At 41.6% G+C, this 23,485-nt stretch overlaps 1 protein-coding gene across 7 annotated transcripts in view; it reads right to left on the bottom strand.

Moving 5' to 3' along the window:
* CREBBP (CREB binding lysine acetyltransferase) overlaps positions 1-23,485 on the bottom strand; it is a 98,192-nt gene that overhangs the window by 41,732 nt on the left and 32,975 nt on the right. For all 7 annotated transcript variants that reach the window (XM_087730472.1, XM_087730475.1, XM_087730478.1 and 4 more), the window contains 4 exons: positions 18,791-18,967; positions 8,432-8,681; positions 7,761-7,874; positions 112-354 (listed from right to left, as the gene is read on the bottom strand). In XM_087730472.1, coding sequence (XP_087586598.1) covers positions 112-354; positions 7,761-7,874; positions 8,432-8,681; positions 18,791-18,967 — 784 coding nt within the window. The remainder of the gene's footprint in view (positions 1-111; positions 355-7,760; positions 7,875-8,431; positions 8,682-18,790; positions 18,968-23,485) is intronic.

Raw genomic sequence — 23,485 nt, 5'->3', positions numbered from 1 at the left:
CAACATGAAGAGAAAGTCACTACTCCGATCAAGTGAAATACTAGACTATCCTAAAAATTCAACAGTTCGGTTTTTTTAACACCTGAGTTTCTTGGTATTTTTTCCACCTACCCAGTGCATTAATGGTCCTCATTTGCTGGTGAGCCTGAGGCTGTGCCGGCTGTTGGCCTTGTACCTGGGGCTGCAACTGTGTTTGAGGCTGGTTGCCATATGGCAGTCCAAGAGCAGCGTAGGCTCGTTGCATGGAGCTGGGGTCAATCGGATTAGGATTACTTAGCGATGGAGTATTCTGCTGGCCTGTGCCAACAGAACCAATGGAATTTTGGATTCCACCAGCTGGAGACCCTAGAAGGGCTATAAAAAAAAAAGAAAGGATAAGAGAAAATTGAAAATCAATGAGGACAAACAATAAAACAAATCATGCCAAGAATCAACAGAACATGCATATAGTTATACGGTACATATTTTTTCTGCCAAAGGACAGAACGACACCCGAGATGTCAAGGAGGGAAACTCAGCCTTTGATTCTACAGGACAGAAACCACCCTAGCAATTAATACATGCAGTCTAAAGAGAAGTGCTGTAAATTTCAGGCAGATAAGCCCATAATTACTGTAACACACAAAGTATAGTCTCCAATATAAGGCTAAACAGGATTTTCATGCTTGGGACAGTAGACTAAGCGGGGGGAAAAAATAATTAATTCCTCTACTTCCCTCTTTCCCATCAATACCATTTTAGGTCAAAATATTTGGCTCCAGAACAGAGATCCTGAGTTCAGCAGAAATACTGTGTCCTTGGACACAAAGGTAATACTGAAGATCTGTTGGTAGAAATTTTCATTCCGAGCAGTCACTAGATGAATCCTCTGAAGGCCAAATTACCCTAAAACCCAAGTTATTCAGAGATAAGAAAAGCCCTGATGGGTTTCAGATTGTACTGACAAAATCTAAAATAATTTGAAGTGTCAGAAAGGGGATGAGCCTGCCACAGGTTTTGGTAAATGATTTAGATAATATTTAGGTATTCATTAACCTGTATGACCACCACAACCAACCGACCTCTCTCACCGCAGACGTATGGAAGAGTCATTTCCATTGCAGAAAGGAAATGGAAACAACAGGACAAGCAGTTTTTACTAAACCCAGAAGTGAATAAAAATCTGCTTTCCAGTCCTCATTTTAACTGCCATTCTAAGTAATAACATGTTCCACTGTGAATGACACATGGAGCATATCCTTCACTACAGAGACACTGCATTTTGATAACCGAGACTCTGGTAGAAGTAATACAGACTTCACATTTTCCCCCTCAAGTAATTAAATATGTAATGTGCATTACAAATTTGTGAGCTAAACACAGCAGCAATAATAGCTTTTAATAGGCAACAATAGCTGTTTTATTGAAATATTAGGAGAGGCACGTGGTTAGAAAAAAAAATAAAATCAGGGAAACAAGCCTTCTGAGACATTAACAGCATTATCTAGGCTTTCTTAAATCCTTACCCACTATGGAAACTGAGAGAATCACTGAAAAAGACACACACACTTTCAGCTTCCATCCAAGAGAAAACACACACATGACAGAGTCCAGACTTTTCCCTCTCCAGATGAAAATTCAATCTGATCTCATTTGCCAAAGAACTACAAATAAATATAGACAGAGATCCCCCTCTCCAGAATAAGCAGCCCCACAGAAATATAGCCTTTTTTCCCCCCAAGGACACTCCACAGTATTTTCAACACTGGGTTTACCACGGAAATTAGGCTTACAGATGCTTAGACTCTGTGGACACATTCGTAATAACTTTTGAACTCACTGAGCATTTCCAAGCAAGTTTAAAAACAAAGACAGAAGCTGATTGAGATCCTATCAGTTTCATTAAAAAAAAAAAAAAAAAAAAAAAAAAAAAGCCCATACTAAAGAGCAACTCTATGAATTTCTTGTTGGAGTTGCACATAGCACTCCGGAATCACACAATCTAAGAGAAAGATGCCTCTACACTAGCGCAAGGCAAGAAATAGGAAGCCTCTAGAAAGGTTAAATAGCACAAAATTTGTGGCACTCTGGAATTCAAAAGGCTTCAGAGGCTCTTGTGACAGCAAAGGATCGATTCAGGAGCTAATAATAATTCGAGCTTGTTAGAAAAAGAGGATGATATACCTCCGGAAACGTTACAACAAAAAACCCCCATGCACTTGCAGCGTTGGCTGTAAATCAGAGGCACATCTCCTGAGATGGTAGGATGACCGCAGGGAATGCTGAAGGCTGGGAGCAGGAAAAAGGCTCCCAGCCATCCCACTGAGGACAGCCAAGTGTTTCACCATTCCACGTGCTCTTCTGGGGAAAAAAGCTGGCACTGATCTTCTGAGGACTGCAAGCTTGGCTTGAAGCTCACGCTGAAGCTAAGGCAGAGCTTGGAGAAGTTAATCACCCCCTGCCCATGGTTCTGGGCTGAGCTTCAGCAGTGGTATCGGTTACTATGAAGCACAAGTTCAGCCCTTGTGTTAGAGCAGCTTTAGGAACCACGATCCAGCCAATTCTAAAGAAGTCTACTTAAGCAAGATCAGATTTCCAGATCTCTATTTCTGCCCTAGACCATAAAAACCTCAGTTTGGGTATTTGTCAGAGTTGACAGTCTTAATGTCACGTTAAAAGTGATAACATGGAGAGTTAAGTCTATTCTAAACAGAAAAAAAACCCCACTGTTTCTTCATAAAACTACTAATATTATCGTAAGGAGAGAATATCTGAAGGCCACTATTTTGACTTGCAGTTTGAAAAGACTAATGACCTCCGAGAAGTTCCACATGGGCGCACGTACCTATTCAAGGAGGCAAAACTCACTGCGGCTGGTGAACAGCCAAACGTCGCTTCAACACTCCAAACCGAAGTAGTATTATTAGGGGCAGACTACGTTCTTACAGCCAGCCGCACACTTACAACGTGGAAATGAGGGGCTCTGGCTATTTGGTCTCAGCTTTTCTATATTTTATCACTCAAGTAACAGCATACTATATTGAGTATTTTCACAACATCAGGAATATGATTTTGAAGGGTTTGGGGTTTTTTTTTTGGTCTGTTTGTTCATTGGTTTTGTACGAATACATGACATTATCTCAGTCTGTCGAAGAAGATGATGGAGGAAGAGAGTATTAAATTTCCATGCTGGACAGATCAAGTGCAAATGCAGTTCTCTCTGTGGCAGATACCATAGGAAATCAAGTCAATTTAAATAAATACAGCACTGAAACAAACAGGAGTTACCACATTGGGCCACTGCTACACGAAGCAATGCCTACTGTGATTTTTCTTTTTATTAACTGATGCTTTAGATATTGATGAGCTCATGACAGAAGCTACAAGCGTAAAGACAACTCTGTACACGACTGTTCGCATTCTAAACGCTTTAAAGACAATTGTGCTCCCTATGTCCCACGTTACAAAGTCCCATGTGGGTACAGATCTTAAGAGTGAAAGTTCAACCAAGCAGAAGTTAAGCAGCCCCAGAACTTCCCGAACCGTCCTGATCAGGCCATTAGGATGTCATCTGAACGACCAAACGCTACCTCGTCTGCAGGATGCCTGTTTCAGTGTGCAAAGTAGATAATGCTGCCTTAACGAAAGTGCATTCACATCTTCCAGAGGGGAACCCCTCCGCCCGTCCAGTCGATAAGAATTTATTTTAAGCACAGCGTCCTAATGCTCTTTTAAGTATGAATGCCCAGCACTTCTCTAACCTGACCACGCCAGTGAAAGCAACATGTTAATCTATTTTTTGAGAAATCTGATTTAAATTTTTCATTTGGCTTCCAAATTCTGGAACTGAGACTCGTTCAGGGGTGTTCAAATGCTCCGTCCTGCAGCTCCTCGCTCTGCTCGTTACATCCATTCTAGCTCAAAGTGACTGGAGCAAAAATTCTGCTGGTAACCTTGGCTCACCTCAGCACAAGAGGTGCTGCACCCAGAATTAGGCAGGTATACGAAAGGTAAGTGTACATCACCATTTAATTGAAGGCTGTATCATGAATCAAATCGTGGGGTAAGTAAAGATTTTATGATCAACTTCAAGGTAGGGAGTGTCAGTATTAAACTTCGCCACCAACGCCATTTTAATTTCTATTTAAGTTAAGCATTAAACTAAAAGCCTTCACAGTATAGCATCACATTAGGCAGTGAATGGAACCTGTTAATCTGTGGGCTAACCATCTATCATGTGGCTCAGCGGAGTAACTGATAGCTGGTAGGTCACCATCATGCATGATTTCCAGCACTGGAGAAAACAAGAGACACGTTTTGTTTGTAGATTTTACCGACACTTACTGGCAGTAAGACTTGAGCAAACTGGATTTCATTTCCCGTTTTCACAGGAAACGGCCTCTAGTTGCTGCCTGCTCTTTCTGGACACATTTCCCTGGGTACCAATGCACGCCTGCCTTCTCTACAAAGGGCTGGTTCCCAAATGTTCTACATCCAGGTCTTCTTTCATTTTCTGCCCATGCTCAACAACGTACTCCCTCGGCCAGCTTGCTCCTAGTCCCTGTTTCCATTTCCCTCAGGAGATTCCCACCCTTCATCCCCAAGTCCACATAGCCCAGAATTTCTGGGCCAGTCTTCTTTAAAATCACATTTTTAAATAAAGATTAGTTGTCTCAAGTTTACTCTGTCTCAATCCAGATTTTTCTTCACTGTATTTTATTTAAAATTTTCCTACAAGGAAAAACACAGGGGAGACTACCTCCATGTCCACAAGTCCACCTTCCAGTCTCACTCAACTGAACAGGGATCCCAAAGAGCTTCTAAGTGACCCCTGATCCTGAAATGAAGCACATCAAGCATTGCATGAGGATGGCCCAGGTCATAATAAATGGCGAGCACGGCACGCTTATCACCACCTGTAGGGCCGCAAGGGGAAGCCTACCCAGTAGCTGTTTGGTGGCACAATACAGGTCAGGAACAGAAGAATTAAGAAGCTCAAGCACGAGCACGACGAGATGAATCTTCAGAAAAAAATAATTGTTACAATAGAGCTATAAAGCTAGGAAATATATCAACGGCTGTTTGCAAGAGTTTATAACTCAAATTGTGGTGGGCTCAGCAGGGAGCAAGAAGTACTTCCTAACAAAGACAACCCTCCAACCCCGAAACATTTCTACCAAATTTCAAGTCATTACTTCAAAACACAGGAGTCACTGGCCTATTCAAAAGAAAAGCTTAATATTTTAGCATATGCAAAACAACTCCCCCCCTCCCCCAGTTTTCCTCTACCCTCCCAGCGGTATACATGGTATACACAATAAGAGCCATGTGGAACAGAAAGATTTTCAAATTTGTCCCAACACGTCCTATTAACAAGTCATATTATTATCAACAATTACAATAGAAGACAGTTCAAGATACTTTAAAAAAAAAAAAGGCAGCTATACAAATGAAACCTGGCACAGATAGATGTTCCTTGCATAGAATCTAAACACTAAAACATGGAGTAAGACACCGGTAAAGAAACAGCTCCATGGTGATAACCTAAAACCCAGGGCTTTTTGCAGGATGCAGAGGGAATCCCCCAAGGAGTAGGAATAGATAGCTCAAAGAGCACAGGAACCATTGCACATGGGAAGCAAGCCACCATATTGCAATGTTTCAGCAGTGCTGAACTGCAGAACTTTCTAAAAGATCGGCAGGCTTTGAAGGAGCCACTTGAAAGCCCAGCACAGATACAACAGGACTCGAAATAACAATGGTAAAACAGGCATGAGGACAGAAAGGAAGATTCCAGGATTCAAAGTCTTTCAAGTGACCATCGTGTGGTCATTCGTTCTGTAAGGACGACAGCCTGACAAAAGCAACGAGGGTCACTACACTTCCCACTTCTTTTTCCCTTTCTGAATGTTCTCATCATATTCTGCCATACGCAGATCCCCTCCTCCTCCCAATTTAGTAGATGCTATAATTATTTATTCCTAAGAGAGCCTACGTTTTCTTCAAGTCTTAAACTAACCTAGCTTAGGTTAGTTTTCACCTGATCAAACACAGTGTTTTCAAATGCACATATCCACGTAAATCATTTCACAAACATTTTTGAATGCCTACGAAGGGGTATCCTTTATAATATACCTAAACAAGTATTTGTGGTGTTCACCTTTTACCTTCAAACAAACCACGAGGTGTCACATGTATGACTCAGAGATATAATTCAGAACAAAGAACCTTGCACCTCATCACACTAAGCTGCAGATTTTCAGTTACTACCACTGGATTATTGATTAATTGAACAGAAGACGGAGATTTCATATTTATTTCCCCCCCCCCCATACAACAAGACAGCCAAACTCTACACTTATTAATTCTAATTCTGTTGCATTCAAACAACATCCTGTTTGATCCCATAACAAAATTATTTTTAAGGACTGTTTTTGTTCAAGTGCCTTCTCTTTTGAGAAGTTGTATGAATGACGTAAAAACAAATACTGCACAAAGTACTTTTCTACAGCAGCTTGTATTGAAAAAAAACAATTCTGTTGTGCTAGATGTTGTTAGCACTTTGATAACAACTGTGTAATAAGGATGTTATGCACAAATGGACCATGTCATATTAAAAAGCAAAGCTTTCAACACATTTTTTTTTTGCAGGCCAAACATAACTAATCACTTGCAACAAATCACTACTTTGAACACCCAAGACACATCTTGTTTACCAAGGAGAAGTTTGGTAAAACAAAACCAAAATCCTTACCTCCGAGCAGCTCTATATTTATAATTTTTTCAGTTTTGGAGGGAAAAAACACCCTCCTGAAACTGTAATGAGACATGCTCAATGGATAATTTGGACAGTCTTACCACCTGCTCCCCCTCTGCCTTAATCTCACCTAACCGAGGAGCTCTTCTCTATCCTCCAAGGTTTATTAGTGTTCCTCACTGCAGTCTCAGCCTAAATGGAAATTAGCAGAACGCTTCCAACACAATTCAAACGTACAAGCTTCGCAAGTCCTCCAGCTATTTTCCAATTCTTAACCCTTATTTAAATATACTTAGGCATAACGTTATTTAGACTGCTGCATCTATGCTGTACAACGTTCTACCTTGGCATCTTTTCAAAGGATTTGATGAGAAGCAAACCTACCAACATAAGTTCAGTATTTTCTGTTTCAGAGCAAGAGGGAAGAAATGCACTAGAAACTGGGTGCCCCCAAGCATCAGTAACAGCTAAGCTATTATAAAAAACAGGCATGGGCAAAACCACTATCATTTGCAGAACTTCAGCTAGTCTACGTAAGCATTAAATACACTTAGTGATTAAGACACCCAGACGAGATCTTTTTGTGCACAAGAATATTTTTTTTAAACAAACGTTTCTGAATATTCTTAATCACTAGCACGTTGATTAAGTTGTTTCTAGCAGCAAGACAAATAATGAAATAGCTTATATCTTCCCCAAAATCCTACCTACATCCAAAACCGTATTATAACTGGAATCCATCGACCTGCCTCACAATAAAATACCAGCTAGAAGTTGCCACTCCCTTTAAAAACAGATCTGCGCTTGATCTGAGATTTTCCCTTTTCAATTACTGTGTATTTAAGTAATAAATTGCATTCAATGATCAAAAAGGAGAATCCATTAGTATATTCATCCTTATACAAGATTATTATACGGCCATTCAGTTTGTTGGGGCACTGTCAAAATTTATTCCTACAGTGCACATTTGACCAACTTTATTTTAACAGTATCATTCCATTGTGACAGCAGTAAAACTACTTACGTTGTTGATTTCTTTTGTCACTGGCGTTTTTCAAAGGAAGGCACACAGGACAGTCGTGCCGAGTACAATTCTTCCAGTGGGAGATGATTTGTCTCGAAGATGCACAATGAGCAACTGTAACAAGGAAAAGCAATAGAATTAAGGTCACTTCTTGGTTAACTGGTTTTGAACTAACTCATCTCATTTTTTAGAGCAACTCTATTCTTTCTCCTTTACAAGCAATACTGTATATGTAATTAAACACAGCTAAATGCAACTAAAATTTTTTGGGTCCCACCAATAATGCCATAACAAATGAAGGAAACTAGTACTAAAATCTAAGAAACTCTACATGGCTGAGCTGCAGGCGAACGTACGGTGGGTAATACACCCTCTTTATAGAACGGAGGAGATGAAAAAAAGGCTTTCAAGGCTACCGTTGGTACTATCCTGCTTCTAAAAGGCAAATATTGCCTTCTGTTCTCTAAACTGACAACTATGAAGAGATCACAAGTGGAAACCAAGCAAAGGTAATGAAAAAGGGAGCAGCTGTTTAATTAAAGAACCAGTTCTGGCACTCATTTGTGCCAGGTATAGGGTTCTTCTTGACAAGAAGAGAAACACTGCTGACAAATACGCAAGAAACCTTACACAGCTCATTTGCAGGAGTAGCTTCAGCAACATGCTCTCACCTTGACAGGCCTTCCCGGCTTGACAGTGTGTCATGTGGTTGAGGACGTTTTTCATGGTTCGGCAGTGCGGGAGAGAGCAGGCCCGCACCTCTCCGTTTGCTTGCTCACGCCTCTGACATTTGTGAGCGTGAAGCAGCAAAACCAACTGCTGCTGGATCAGTTTGCGCTTCTCTGGATCTGCGGTTGGTCCAGTTGCCATTGTCTGCGTCGGTACGATCCCCACTTGCTGTACCTGGGTTTGCATCTGGGACTAAGAGAAGAGATAGTTTAGCATTGCGTTTGCAAGCCTCAATTCTGATCTTAATCTTGTATAATAATTTGAGTATCACAAGACTATTCGCCAAGCATTCTGCTACGACCGGCTACAAGGATTATTATGCCAGTCTCTGTAGCATTCTCAAACATTCCTATTCTCATTTTGGAAAAGCAAAAATGTATTGAGAGGTTCCTCTCAAGATATTTACAAACAATAGTTTAAGTAACCAGCCATCCAAAATCTTCTGTTTATTAGACAGACCACAATTCCAACAGGAAAGTGCTCTTACCACACTTGGAGGTGGAATTCAAGACTTTTTAGTATTATATTTTCATATTGTAGGTTTTATACACTTCAATCCTAGTTTCTCGTCCCCAGCAGAAAGAGAAGACAGTCAAAATTATGACCGCCCCTATTACAATAAAAAGTAGAACGGATTTTCCAAGCCTTTCTTCTCACAAGTGAGGGCTGATAGTCCTTTCATAGAGAAAATTTCCAAGGTAAGATGTATACAGTTTTCTTCCAGAAAGGGCCACCTAAATCTGGATTGCATTTTGTCTACTGAAGTGAACTAGAGTTAACTACAGGGTGACGCTAAGTCGTATCAGCTTGTAAAAACCTGTTATTTTGTTTTATTTCCAGCATCCATTCTTTACGGACATACTTCTGTACCAATGCCCGAGCCAGGCCTGGCAGAGCTTGCATACCCATAGAGATCTTCAGTCTAAGACATGGCCCATAACAGTGCGGAAGAGATGAATAGCTTCAACATGTCATTTCTTCAGCACAGATTTAGAAGCTTTTCAACTACCTTCTTGGACCTTTGAAGGACAACAAATGTAGAAACCTGATTTTCAAAATTAAACACATCCACAGCCTGCAATGACTCCACTAGCAGGAGCAGATACGGGACTGCACAAGTGCTTAAGTCCCTGTGAATCGCAGCCTGAATTAATCTCAGGGACAAATATGAAACTGTCCCAAGAATCACTTTGATTATGCACTGTAAATATAGGTTACCACAGAAAAGCTCACCAACTTCCAAGCTACCTAAGGAAAACCAGCCATTAAAAACACTTATAAATAGAATATAGGAGGAACGGGATTATACGGGGGAGGTAACAGAGGAAACAGTTCAGTGCTGTCTACAGAACTACAGACCAAAGCCCGCTTACTGCATTGAAGGAAAATCACCCTTAGGTGACAGAATACACCATTTGTAGCCCACTCTACTTTTGACCTTGGAGAAGGACTCTCCAGAAAATTCTACCGCCTACAAAACACAGCACATAACAGCAACAAAACTCATTTTCTTAGGTTAACGAAAGGTTCCCTGGCACAAGTTCTCACTACTCCATCAGCAAGCTTTGTCCTCAGCTTTGCCACCCGCACATCAGGTTTTAAAGAGCTAGCTTTTCTTCTGGAGAACGACGCACACAAGATCAAGTAGAAAACACGATGTCTGGTATTTGATGGAGGAGGTGGGGACTCTGCCACTGATAATAATTAGATAGCAAATCTTAAACAAAGAGGAGTTGCTGCATCTGTTTCTCTTGAGCTTGCAAGAAAAGGAGCAATAAAAGAAAAGAGGGTGAGGGAAACTCATCCATTTATGCTCCCAGTGCATGCAGCTGAAATTAAAGTCTTCCACTTCTGTGAACAAATCCACAAGAGCAGACAGGTTTTGCTGAAACAATTTTTGGGTCACAAATAGGAAACAATTAGTTCAGCCAATCTGCAGAAAAATACAGAGACCATGCCAAAGAAAACCTTGTTGGAAGCAAGGTTTTCATCCCCGTCAAAGAATTGTTTCCCAAGCCAAAGTTCTCCTTTTGTTACTACCCTACCAGTTAACAGACATGACTACAGCTGTATCAGCACAGATATAATGCCCTGACCCAAAGGGACTTTTGAAGATTGAGTAACAAAAAAAGCAGAATTGTGGAGTATCAGTCATTAGAAGAACAAGCAGTCTCGGTCTCTGTGAGTGTCAGCGGCTAGGCACAAAAAAAGAACTCAGACCATCGCCTGAGCTCTATATACAGTTATGTGGTCACTATTTCAACCTTGTAAAATCTTAAACCTGCAAATACAATGAATGATCTCTCCACCATCTCACTTTCAAGACTGTTAACTGCCTGAGGATCTCTTCCCTGTTAGTTTGTCTTTTAAGAACAGTGGTCTGCAGGACCAGGTCAAACCCGGAGATACGCTAGTGCACTGCAGTCACACCAAAGGTCTGTAAATCCTTCATCAACCACAGAAATCCTTCCGCTCCAGAACAAGCGGGAGGCTTCACGTTGTTTCACCTGAATGACTAACGATTTTCTTGATGAAGCAGGAAATTCAGACACTTCTGCTCCCAAAATTAAAATAAATGTTTCAATGGTCAGATACAGGAGGGAAAGAAGAGGTTTTTTTTTAGTTTTGCTTCTCTCGCTCCCTTGCTGAGCTCCACCATAAACAGAACAAACAGATCAGGGGTTGAAAGTCTGTTACAACCTCCAACGGAGACGGTAGCTTCATTAACCAGTTTCCTAGAAACAGAGTAATACAACACTTCTATTAATACCATTTAGAATTATGGAAACTGTATATTCATACAGGAAGATAGTTCTGCCCTGTCCCTGTTCTGAAGAGCAAAAACTTCCCGAGCTTCTGGGCAGCACAGATGCACAAGTATCTCATCTTCATGGACTTGCATGGACACAAAGTTCCCTGGCAGTTTTACTTGACTCAGATGACCAGTAATCCTCTATGTTTTGACATGTTTATATTCAAAGGCGCTCGACACGGCCTGTAAAGATCAAACACTACATACCCTTTCTTATAAAGGTAGGCACCAATTTCAGTAGCACTGGTGATCTTTCAACAGGTAAACAACCTGAGACAGAACTTGAGTGTCAGCCTAGCTTCCATATCGCATTATGTTGCTAAAATACATTTCCTCTTCCATAATTTCTTTTTATTTCCACGTTCTTTCCTTCTCCCTGATAACAGAATGCCACTTTCTGGAATCACTGCATCAGGACAAATCCTGCATTTAAAAAATGCCTTTTAGTTCTTTAAGACATGTTTGTAATCAACAGTGGGCCTTAGTGAAATAATTAAGAATCCACTGCCACAAAGGATTACTATTTTGGTACAGTTGTTTGTTTTATAGACCTTCCCTCACCTTAACCAGAAGGCAGGGAGCACTTTATACTTGGAGTTTCTCAGTCTGTTGACATCTTGGACTAGAAAAGGGATGTTATTTACTAATGACAAGAGATTTTTAACGTATCATCCACGTGTGCATTTACATTATGGGCACATTCAGTCTATCAATTAAGACTTTAAAAAAACCAACTCTTGCAGTATCTGCGGAGAGCAAGGTTGCATCCCACCTTCACTCATGCAGGAGGGCATAAGGTGAAACACCCCCAAACCTCTTCCATTCCCTTTCAACCACAGGCTTAAAGTGTGATCCTGGGGGTCCCTTTCACAGAAGGGATAGCGGGCATACGGTGGATATACACACGAACTGCAAATCTTGAAGAATGCTTCTAATCAGCAACACTTCTATATGAACTGAGTATTCAGAGTGTGATCAACTCCAATCATGCACCCCGCACATTTACATTAAGACTGAAAGAAGTCCCTCCTGCAAGGAGGACTTGCAGGAATGCTCTAATAAGCAGTGAACCAGCTCTGCACAACCCAGGGAGCACTGTTTTGTCACAAGGCTGCAACGAGAGCCCAAGCAGCAGCTATCTGCTGGCATCAAGGAAGGCAGCATTTCTCTGTGTGGCCATTAATGAACCCAGGCTTTCTCCACTGACTACCAGAGCTTCACTGTGAAAGCAGCACAGAACCAGTTTACGCTTCTTGCCATTCACGCCGATAATTCTCCACGTGGACGGTGGTTTCTCTGGTTCCACCAGTTACTGTGAACAGGCACAGTCTGAACAGCCCGGTCCTATCCCCATGGGAAGAATCCTTCTCACACCAGGAATCTGAAGGTCTGCTTTGGCTCCAGAGGTCCGTGCACACACGCAACAGGCTGACACGAGTGGAAGTCCTACAAGCGCAAGCGCTTGCATTTGTGCCCAGTAACCCTACAGTGCTGCATTTTCTCTTCCAAGTAGCAGGAGGAACCAGAACCTGAGTCTGTATGGTGGGCAGAAGACTTCAGAGATGGGGAAAAATGGCTCCCTGAACTGGACACGGCCACAGAAACTGGTCATGCTCTCTGGAGGGAGATCGACTCGGGTGGCAAGAAATTACGTTAGCCTGTTAGCAGCACCAATCTGAGAGCTTGCAATGCAGCTAGCAAATGAGAGGTAAGGTGATACTCAGCTCCTGCACACAAAGCCAACATGATGCACGGTCTTAACATGAAGAATATGTTCAGAGCCCAAGACTTATTTCAAAGCTTTGGCATTGACATGGCTACAGGCAGAGTTTTCAAGAGTGAAGAGGAAGATTTTCATCTTCCAACTTTCACTGAGCGCTCTGGAGGATAACTTCCACCTCTGCACTGGTACTGGGGAGTGAGCCTCGCAAGCCCACGGCAACCACAAAAGGCGAGAAGGCTCCTATGGTCATGCCACAGAAGGAACTTGAATAGTTGGTCCTAGAGACTGCCCTCAGTGCACTTGGCTTTTAATCGCTAAAAGAGTTTTCTTCTAAAACCAGCAAATGCCTCAGTTGACTCGGCTGGGAATCGAGGCTGGATCAGTGTCTTTCTTAAGGATACACTTTTGGAGTTTTATCTCCCTGTCTTTCTGATTTGAAAGACCAGCAAATGCCAAGAAACACACACCAAGAAGTGTTTCAAAGCAACAAGAAGGGACAAAACTTTGCAGGCAGAGTCCAGCTCTCACATACAGAAAACTACCTGAACAAAATTTTAAGAGAGGTTTACATAGGATTTACTGAGTGATAAAACAGACTGAGGAATGATCAACATTAAAAACCCTAAATGGCAAATGTGTGGATAAGTGACAAATGAGAAGTCTGTAAGTGAAGGAAAGCCATGCTGTCAGAGTGCTGGCTATGGGGTACTTCACCCCAACTGCTGGAAAAGAGTAGAAATGGCAATGGATAACCTCCACCACATATATTCGTATTCAGGAGATGGAAGAGTGGAACACGAGGCCAAGTGCTGGGAAAGAGCAGATCCTCTTTTCAGCTCGCTTTTGCCAGCCTGGCACCGTTATTTATGGATGGTGCAAAAACTGAAACGTTCCACCACTCAAAGCAATACACGTTCCCAGGATGAAGTCCTGCACCAAGACAACAGAGATGTCTACTCTGCTCCCAACACAACAACGTAGTTTCTCTGGCACTGAACACTGTCAGATTTGTTTCCAGGTTAAGATCTTTTCCATTAGAGGACCATGGCTAAGCAATATGGACAAGAGCTTTCCCCAGCTGTTCGCTAGGCTGCTGCTCCGCTTCAAATCAGATGGGATTTCCTTGAGGAAGAAAAGGAGTGAGCATGCCTGGGAAAGAGAAACCTTCAGCGTGCAGGTCCAGGCAGGCACAGGGAAGGCGAGCACAGCAAACAGCAAGCCCACCGGAGACTGGGAGACTGCTGATGAGAGCAGCAAGCAGACACACAGCATGCCTCTGGGGCGACAGCCACACACCTTTCCTGCAGTGAAAGGGAAGACTGAGTTTGCTGCAAGAGAGGAAAAATCACTGAAAGGATAACAAAGCAAGCTTTCCTCACTGTAAGGACACAATAGATGGAGGTTTTTCATAAAGCCTTTTATTTCTAGTCTCTAGAATAAAATATGAGTTGTCTATTTGAAGTAGCTACAGTTCTACTTGTTCTAATTAAACTTGGCCTCTGAGTTTAAAATCTTTCTTCCTCTCTCTAGGAGGCCCACAGCAAGGCACACCTAAGACATCCTTATCCCCCAGTCTTAAAGATCATTGTTTTCCTCTCTTCTGACCAAAATCTGTTAACAAAGAAATACAAAGGACATAAAGAGAAAAGCAAGGAAGAACACAACAGAACACTCGAGATGTAGTTTAATAAGAGATCAGGGGGAAAAAAAAAAAAAAAAAAAGGGGGCAAGAGAAGATGTACCACTCCAATTCTAAGTCAAAAGAACCGAGGAGAAACGATTTCCTTAGCTTCCAAAAAGTAATATTCTCTCAACTCCATCTGCTGGTCATGAGGATAACTGTGAAACCAGGCTGGTGTCTGGAAGCCAAACGTCACACGTTGTACTCCTAACCCATGTAGAAATACTAGATTTACTGGTATGTCCACAAAGGAACCATCCATCAACACCCTTGGAACACGCAGCACTGCAGACACCGCAAAGCTTCAGCAAGTTTGATGGAAAAGTCTAACAGGGTTCCCCCACTGAGAGCACACCCCGGAGTATGGATGCTCTGAAAACAAGAGGCTCCTGGCTCCCCTACAGGCTGGACACTGCGCTGGGTGCCAAAGTGCAGAGCACGGCTCCCTTCCACAGTCCAGAGATCTTGCATGATCTCACCGCGGCAGAGCACTGCCAATCCTGCATCGAACGATTTAAGTGACGCTGAACCTCAACAGCATGTCACCAAAACTTGAACAACGTCAGAAACAACATCCTTCTTTTGGAAACAAGTCGTTCAGTCAAGATTTCAAGCTGCCCATTCTGTAAGGAAAACTGATTGTATTCTCTAACAGCCACACAAAGCAAAAGCTAATATTGTGTTTGGATCCATAGTTAGGAAAACAAAACAAACAAAAAATCAATTCATCCGGCTGGTGCTGAAAATTAATACCTTAATGCTGACCTTTTAATCATTTTAATACCATAAGGTTTGTTACTTCTTTCCTAATTAAAGAGATTAAACCGAATGCGCTTCTCAGGGTCTAGTGTAAGCTCATGCTTGGAGCAAGGGCTGGAAGATGCAATGAACTAACGCTTCTGAGAACCACTTAATTTGGGAGGCAGGGGGAGAAAGAGTGTGTTGTTCTAAAGAGAGTGATAGCCTGAATTTGGATTAGAAAAATCCACTGCTGCAGCAGAGGTTTATCCCGGCTGCCAGCACAAGGCTTATGCCTGGCGGTGTGAAAACTCCTGGTTAGTGTTTGGGACAGGGGTGCCACACATAACGATGCTTAGAATAACGTGGATTAAGAAACACGCTCATCTTCTGCTTTACTTTTGCAGCATACACATAAGGTTACAGAGAAAGGCAAAAGACTGAAAGGAGTATTTAAAAAACGTCTTGCTTTTCAGGACCAAGGGGTCTTAAGACAACGGCTGCACCTTTCTATTTCCTCTTCTCTTATTTAGATATTCTTAGCGGTAACCAAGGCATTTAATGTCATGCTGGAACCTGGTTTCCTGCCTCAGACATGCCACATATAACCAATGCTTTCATTCACATGGGTTTGTCTCTCACAAGGAATAGTACTTTCGGGGCCCTTTACGATAAGGATAGCATAGAGGGCTGGTTTCGCAAGATTACCTGGTTCCAATCATCTCCCAAAAAAAACCTGGACGTCTTTTTAAAAAGACGTAGTTGGTCTTTTGCTTGCTGTAGTAGACGTGGAGTCTGAACTGATCCTCCACAGGTTCGCTTTTGATAGACGGTAACGTAACGCTATACCCTTTCCCACTTCACTCCTGCCTCCTTCAGGAACGAGGACAGACCATGCCTCCAGCAGACCTCGCGCAAGGCCAGATACATGAAATCAAACTGCCACCTCTAGGGTCCTAAAGCATCACGGGACATAGCAAATGGTGAAGGGATTGCAGCAAGAAAGCATGGCGTAATAGCTCAAACACTGCAACTCTGCTCTGGGGAGCTGCCTCTGTCACAAGCAACTTTTCACAAGTGCCATTTGGGTCATATTTTAGTTGCCCAATGTGAGGCACAAACATCCATGAGTTACGGGAGCACACATCTAGCTGACATGAATGTTATTTTACCCTTAGATAATGTCCCAACATATGAAATGAGGAAGGCTTTAGCAAGCCAGAGCCTACAAACCTCAAGTTCAGAGTCAGCAGATTCTTCCAGTCTTAACTCTCTTTGTGCCTCTCAGCCTCACGTTTAAAACTGGAGCAACACATCTTTATCTCAGAGAGGCACTGTGAAAATTAACTAATCCAAAGTATATGCCTGCTCCAGTGATGACTACCACAGAAAAGACCGTTTGGAAAAGACTGGCCGAGTGAAATACATTACTACATACAGTCAACAAGGCCCACAGCTACACACTCAGCAGCAAAAATAGAACAAAATGTTGACTATATGCTCTTTTGGAGGGCACTGTTCATATTGTATGCTGAATAAAGCAAAGTTCCCGTGGAAGGAACAGCATACGGCCATGTATGTACCGTTACCCAATAACTGCACTGCCCTACCCACTGCTGCCAAGTAAAGGTTAAAATTTAACTAGTCTGACAATTCCTTTTAAATTCTTGGCTTTGCAATAAAAATGTTTAGATGGAAACTTCGGGTTTTAAAGATGAAAGCTCCACCCCCATCCGGACCGCAATCAAGCTCTAACCACCACACGATCCATACACAGGGCTGAGACCTTTTGGCTCCACAATACAGGTGTCTATCGGCTGAACTGGCTATTACGCTCCGTATGGGCTTGAGGGAGAAAAAGATATACTGGACATACGAAGCTTTTGACACCTGAGAAACAAAGAAAGATGGTTTTGATTGTCCTCTCAGAAGACAACTGGTATTTTTGACATTTTAAAGAAACTACAATTGATAGTACAGGGAAAGTAAGTTTCCCTTACTTTCCTCTGCCTCTTGGACAAGACAGGAGAAAGGAAACAGAGTTTTTTCTTTTACTTCCTCCTCCACCACTAGGCAAGCCTTGATTGCAAATGCCTTTTTTATTCCATCTGAATATCTGCCATTACATCCTATACTAGTAAGCAAGTCCATTAAGATTTAGGCTTCCCAAAACCTGACTTTTAAATGAGCACAAAATTAGGCTTCAGAATCATCCAGTCCCTGAAATGAATAAAGCACCCTGGGCAGATTTGCAGGTTCTCTACAGAATCAGGGCAATAATTCATTTGCTTTATACCTGATCCAAGTATTTTAAGAACAAAATTAAAATAGTCATGCAGCAAATTGTCTTTTACAAATATTCTCGTGAGTGCAAGTGGTATTCTGAACATGGTCTTAATCCTCGGCAGCAGCTCCTTTCCATAATCATAAACAGTAAATGACAGATGGTATTAAACAAAGATTGCACAGTGTAACTAAAGGAAAATTAGGAAGTGGTCCTCTAAAATCAGGAGAAAAGAGGAAGTTTATTACATCCTGTTCCCTCTCATGTATAGCCTTATTAGTGACAGGCAGGTAACAAACTCACTGATGGAAGGACAAGCATTGCTTGTGCCAAAAAATAGCTGGATTTCTAGTTAAATTAAAAAAAATAAGCAATTTGCATCTTATGGAAGGTTTTACAAGTTTCTATAGTAACTGCTATCATGTATAAGAATATAAAATGCAACAAGCTGGAGTTTCCATAGAAACGCCACAAGCAGTTTGATTAATACGCAGACATACTGAGACAAATGGGAATATTTAATTCCACTTCAAAAAGAAAACTCTAGTAAACAGAATACTACAAACTTGGGCAAGGTATCCTAGTAAGAACTATTCTCCTAAGTTTGTGAGCTGCAAGTCATGCACAATATAAACTGAGAAGCATGTGGTGTGTTTACCACATTAGATTCAAAGGATATGAAAGGTACAACTCGGTTTCAGGAAGCCGATGATGTTTACAGCACATTCTAATTGATTTAGGAATTTAAACCTACAAACAGCACTTACAGAGAAGACGTTTTCATCTGGTTTGGAACTAAATGTACCAGACAAAGAATGAAAGGATGTAATGCAATTCTTATAACAGAACACTGTGATTGCTTAGGAAGTTAAATTATTGCATAAAAATGTACACAAACTTTCTACACGCACTGCACAGTGGTAGTGAGGAACCACGGGGCAACTCTGATGTTTAAATGACAGAGAAGTAGTCCAGTAACGCTGCAGAAGCCAAGAATCACCCAAGAATTTAGAATGCACTATCAAGACATAATAAATAAGGGAAATAGGCAGGTAAAACTCACCATATTTGGCACACTGGTGACGGGAGTACTCTTGATGTCGGCAGGAAAGGGAGACAGACTATTCGCCATGCCTGGCTTGTTTGGTAACTGAGGATTCACTCCTGTAGCTCCCATCTGCTGCCCTCCAGTTTGACTGAAAGGCTGCCCAAAGGGACTAGTGTTACCTGTCATTCCCATCTGGAAAAGAATGAATGAAATTATTATAATCTCCTCGATTCTGAAGGGACATTAAAAAAAAAAAGAAAACATACGTCAAACCTCCATCTTTGCATTCACAGGGACCTAATTCCAGTTTAAGTTTCTCAATATTAAATTCTCAATTCCACAACTTTAATCGAATTTAAATTAACTTTAAAAAAAAAAAACACCTTTACAAATTTACACAGCTTTGTGTGTCTGAAGTCTTCCAATTCAACTTACAAAATCATTCTGCAAATGCAAAGGAGAAAACAAGATTAGCCTTCCCAGTCTGCATTGACAGAAATTACTTTTTCCAACACCGCAAAAACTTTCGAAAACCAAACAAACCTCGAATCCTGTAACACTTTGTGCATTCTGTGCACAGAGCATGACTTTGTACATAGACTAGATGGGAAGGGAGGGGAATACATAGAGGCATCTAGCAAATGCTTATCTACCTATGTTTTGGTACTTGAGGGAAAATGTCTGAACGAAAGGACATCTATCCAAGGCTGACATCCTTGACAAATTACACCCCCAAAACTCCTTAAGAATAGCAAGCAGAAATACAACTCCCCCTGAATGAGTAAAGAGAACACTGTCCATCCAAAGAGCCATTTCGCCTGGAGAACAGTCTCCCAAGAGAAGTGGCGAAATCTCTATTGCTTGAGCCAGTTAATATTATGCTGGACAAAAGGTCCTGAAAAGACATTTTAGCAGGAATTTACTTCTTTCAAAGAGGATGACTAAGACTAGGACCTTCCTTCCCCCCTCCAAACAAAGAGGAAAGAAAAGTCGACAGATCGTGTCTGCGCCCCCCCCCCACCCCGGGAGATTTCTAGATGACTTTATAAGACCTGTCAAAACATCTTAAATATAAATCCAGCCACGGAGTGAGCCTTTATTTGAAATATTAAATCCTATTTTCCCCTTCCTTTGACCTTTCCAGCCCTTCCTTACACAACACGCTGGTTTTCCATGGTCCTGGTCTTTTCACTTCCCTTACCAGCAGGGATTCAGAAGGACTATTCCCGTGTCTGGAAGAGGGACCGCATGCGTCAGCTTATCAGCGTTAACAGCCTTATAACAAGGAATTGCTCAGTGATTGCTTTTTCATGCTTACAGGAATCAGACTGCATGACCAGTTGATGAAGCACGGGTTAAGAGCAGTAAATTATATCAGGGCAGAGTCCAATAAACACAATTTGACTGTGCCTTGTCCCCTTTGTCAGCGTACTTTGGACACTGGGTTTCAGACAGCTGGCCCAGCTGCACTCGAAGTAGCTTTACGTTAAGAAATACTCCCTTAACCTGCATCCTGCAGAGTGACTGTTGCCACATTCAGGCCTTTTTCCACTGTACAAAATGTTATATCTTTACAGAAGAATCGGACCCACTATATACACATTAAAACAAAAAAAAAACAACCAAAAAAAAAAAGCTGTTACTTGGCAATGTAAGATGTTATCACGTATGTGCTGTGTTCTAGAGTAAAGCTGAATAATTCAAATAGCATGTAAGATCAAAAAACACTAATTGCTTAACAGCATTAAAAGCTCAGTAATAAAGACTGCTTTTAAAGAAAAGTGGTACTGGCTACTATCACATTGCACAAATATCAAGAATTTTATTTTCTGTACTTCTGTGTTTGTTTTGTAGGACTGTATGTTCAAAGAAAGTAGTTTTTTTAATTATTATTTATTACAACATGGATTTTGGCAGCTTTTCTCTGAAGAATTTATAGCGAAGTATTTAATAAACATAACCACTCATCTTAACCCCCTATTTCAGACAAGGTATGAGAAAGGATCGTCTGATATCTACAGCTACTCATTAATACTACGATGGTCTATCAGATTAACAGTGAAGACAATTTCTGAAACCAAAAGTGAGATTCTGAGAAAGTAGCTTATGACTGACTACTTAAACCCTTCAGAAGCCAGAAACAGGAACATTAGCTGTTTGGCTGTTACTCAGTTTCCCCTTGTGTCTAAATCCCCAACTACAAACTTCATTTGTCTGCAGAAGGACTCGGCCCTTCTAGCCTTCTTTGAACTTGCTTGCAGGTTTGGTGGAGGTTTTTTTTTTTAAATTTAATAATATATTGACTATTCTGGCAACCACCACTATGCTACAACTTCCTACGAGCCCCACGGCCTCCACCACCACTGTAAAAGCACAGGGGTGAGTCCGAATTCGGAGAAAGAAATGCTGCACGCACATGAAAGTATTTCCACTACTTCCACGGCCCTACGTGGGCCACAGCAGCCGGCAGGAGACAGCGCAAGCAAAGCCCTGCCTCGACCCTGCAGCTTGAGGCTGGAGCACACGCAGCCACCGGGGAGGAGACGGAAAAGATTCGGCGCAGGCAACGAAGCTGCCTAACGCCGTGCTGAGCTCGTGCAGCGTAATGGTATAAGCCTCTGGCAGCATCTTACACACAGCTGAATTTTCAAAAAGCATAAGAGGTTTTCTTTAGGCAGTGAGAATGCTAAGCAAATTTTACACCAAATTTAATTTCTTTCTGCATAAGAAACAGAGAGGTGTTAATCTCATTTCATTATCAGGAAAGATTAACTTTTTTTAAAGGAAAAATGTTTATATAGAGATTTTTAGGAAAAATAGTACATTTTGGTCTCAAAAGACAAAGAACAGAAGATTTCATTTGAAGTTTGTTTAATCTCTAAGCCATTAGAACAACCCAAAAGCACCAAGGAACTGCAATCCTAACAGGTACCACACAGCTGGTTTATCATATTTTAATATTTCCTTTTCAACAGATCTTGTTATTAAACTTATCACAACTCAGTACCACAACAAAGCAACCTTTCAAGTCTTCCAAACTGGGTGCTTAATACGATGAGTGTAATTCTTCCTTTTCTAGGTGGTCATTAAGTGATAGATATTTGATTGAAATTTTAAGAAATGCCTTGCTGTTCTTTGAAATCAAGCTGGAAGCAGAGCAGCTTCCATTTGAAACCTTGTATTTTTTTAAACCTGCTCTCTGCCACAGGGTATTTCAATGTCTAAAGCTGTGCTTCAAGAAGTGAAAGGAACTTAAGGCTAAAGAGTTACACCAGTCTACAATTTAAAAAAAAAAAAAAAAAAGGCAGATAGTTTGATAACATTGTAAAACATTAGACATGCCCTTTACCCTACACTTAATTTTTGTAAATTACTGCCACTGAAACAAACTGCCAAAGACGTTTTTGTTTGTTTGAAGTCTATCTTTAAAAAAACATAATCTGAAAAGGTGCAAAGACCTATCTTTCTTATGTGGCAATCCCTCAAGTAAATATGGAGGCAAAAATCAGAAGGGACCATACACAAGATGTTTATTAAAGCTCATAGATGTGCATAGTTTCAAGTTTTTTTTAAACTCAGTTTTGCCTCAGAGGAGTAAATCTTACTGTGATTTCCAGAGACTAGGAGACGTGCACAACGCAACGCAAGAACTGCTCTAATGAACTCGTATTTATTTATAAGTTTTCAACCAAGGCTGCGATTGACGAGGAGTTTGAGAGGCAGAACAACCCGCTGCCAAACAGCCTTAAGATCAACAGCATTGCGGAGCTGTTATCGGTAACCTACGGAGCAGCTCGGCGTTTATTCCAGCAGCAACCACCTCCAGCAAACGCAGCCAGGTAGGGACTCCAGCAAAGCAAACCACTCACAGCTCCTCACCAGCAGAAAGGCAACGAATAGGAGGTGGAAGAAAAGGAAGAATGGGGCAGATCCCCTGCATATCAAACACCGAAAGACATCCGAGAGCGTAAGGCATTAACTGCTATTTCCTGGTTTATTACCTGAACATGCGGATCAGGTGACCTTCCGTAAAACTTTATCTAAACCCCTGCTAATTGAAATTTCAAACAACAACTGGCAAATACGATCAGATGATTGAGCCTACATGTAGTGAAGATTTTACACTGCTTATTCATTCTGCAAACTGAAACCAGCGGCTCCAAAGCAAACGAGTCAGAAGACTCAAGCGCTCCCGCTCCTGCCTCTGCCCCCAGGTTTTTTCCTATGTGAAATGAGGGGGCAGGTGGGGGAAGGCAGATACTCAGAAGACCTTTGTTTTTATATTTCTGAAACAGAACTCTGATCCCAAATTAGGTAGTTCAGGGGAAGATTACTAGGTAATTACGAGTCATGAAAGAAGATAAACCAGCAAGAGCATGGGAGTTAGCAGCCTGCTAAGAATGGTCGTTTTCATCTGGGACTCTGAGCCAAAGACTTGCATTTTGCTTAAAGTTTGTTCAGTTTAGTTTCCCGAAAGCAACAAAAGAAAAAGGCAATCCAGTGTGAGTTGTTTCTTTTTCCACCTGCAAGGAATGTGTATCACAGGGCTACTCCAGCTTCAACCTATCAGCGTGGTAGCTGGTGCGTTTCCATTACAACAAAAGCACACAGCTTCTCTCCAAAAACCCAGTTTTTGCTGCAGTTTGCTCCCATTTTGTTTTAAGCTTAAGGATGTTCCCTCCCCGTTGCCTTCTCTATCAGTTCGTTCAA

The sequence above is a fragment of the Nipponia nippon genome, unplaced genomic scaffold (genome assembly GCF_047370975.1).
Source record: "Nipponia nippon isolate SJK-2023a ecotype South Korea unplaced genomic scaffold, ASM4737097v1 scaffold_5, whole genome shotgun sequence".
Lineage (NCBI taxonomy): Eukaryota > Metazoa > Chordata > Aves > Pelecaniformes > Threskiornithidae > Nipponia > Nipponia nippon.
The sequence above is the reverse complement of the archived record's forward strand: the minus strand, read 5'-3'. Positions and strand labels throughout refer to the sequence as shown.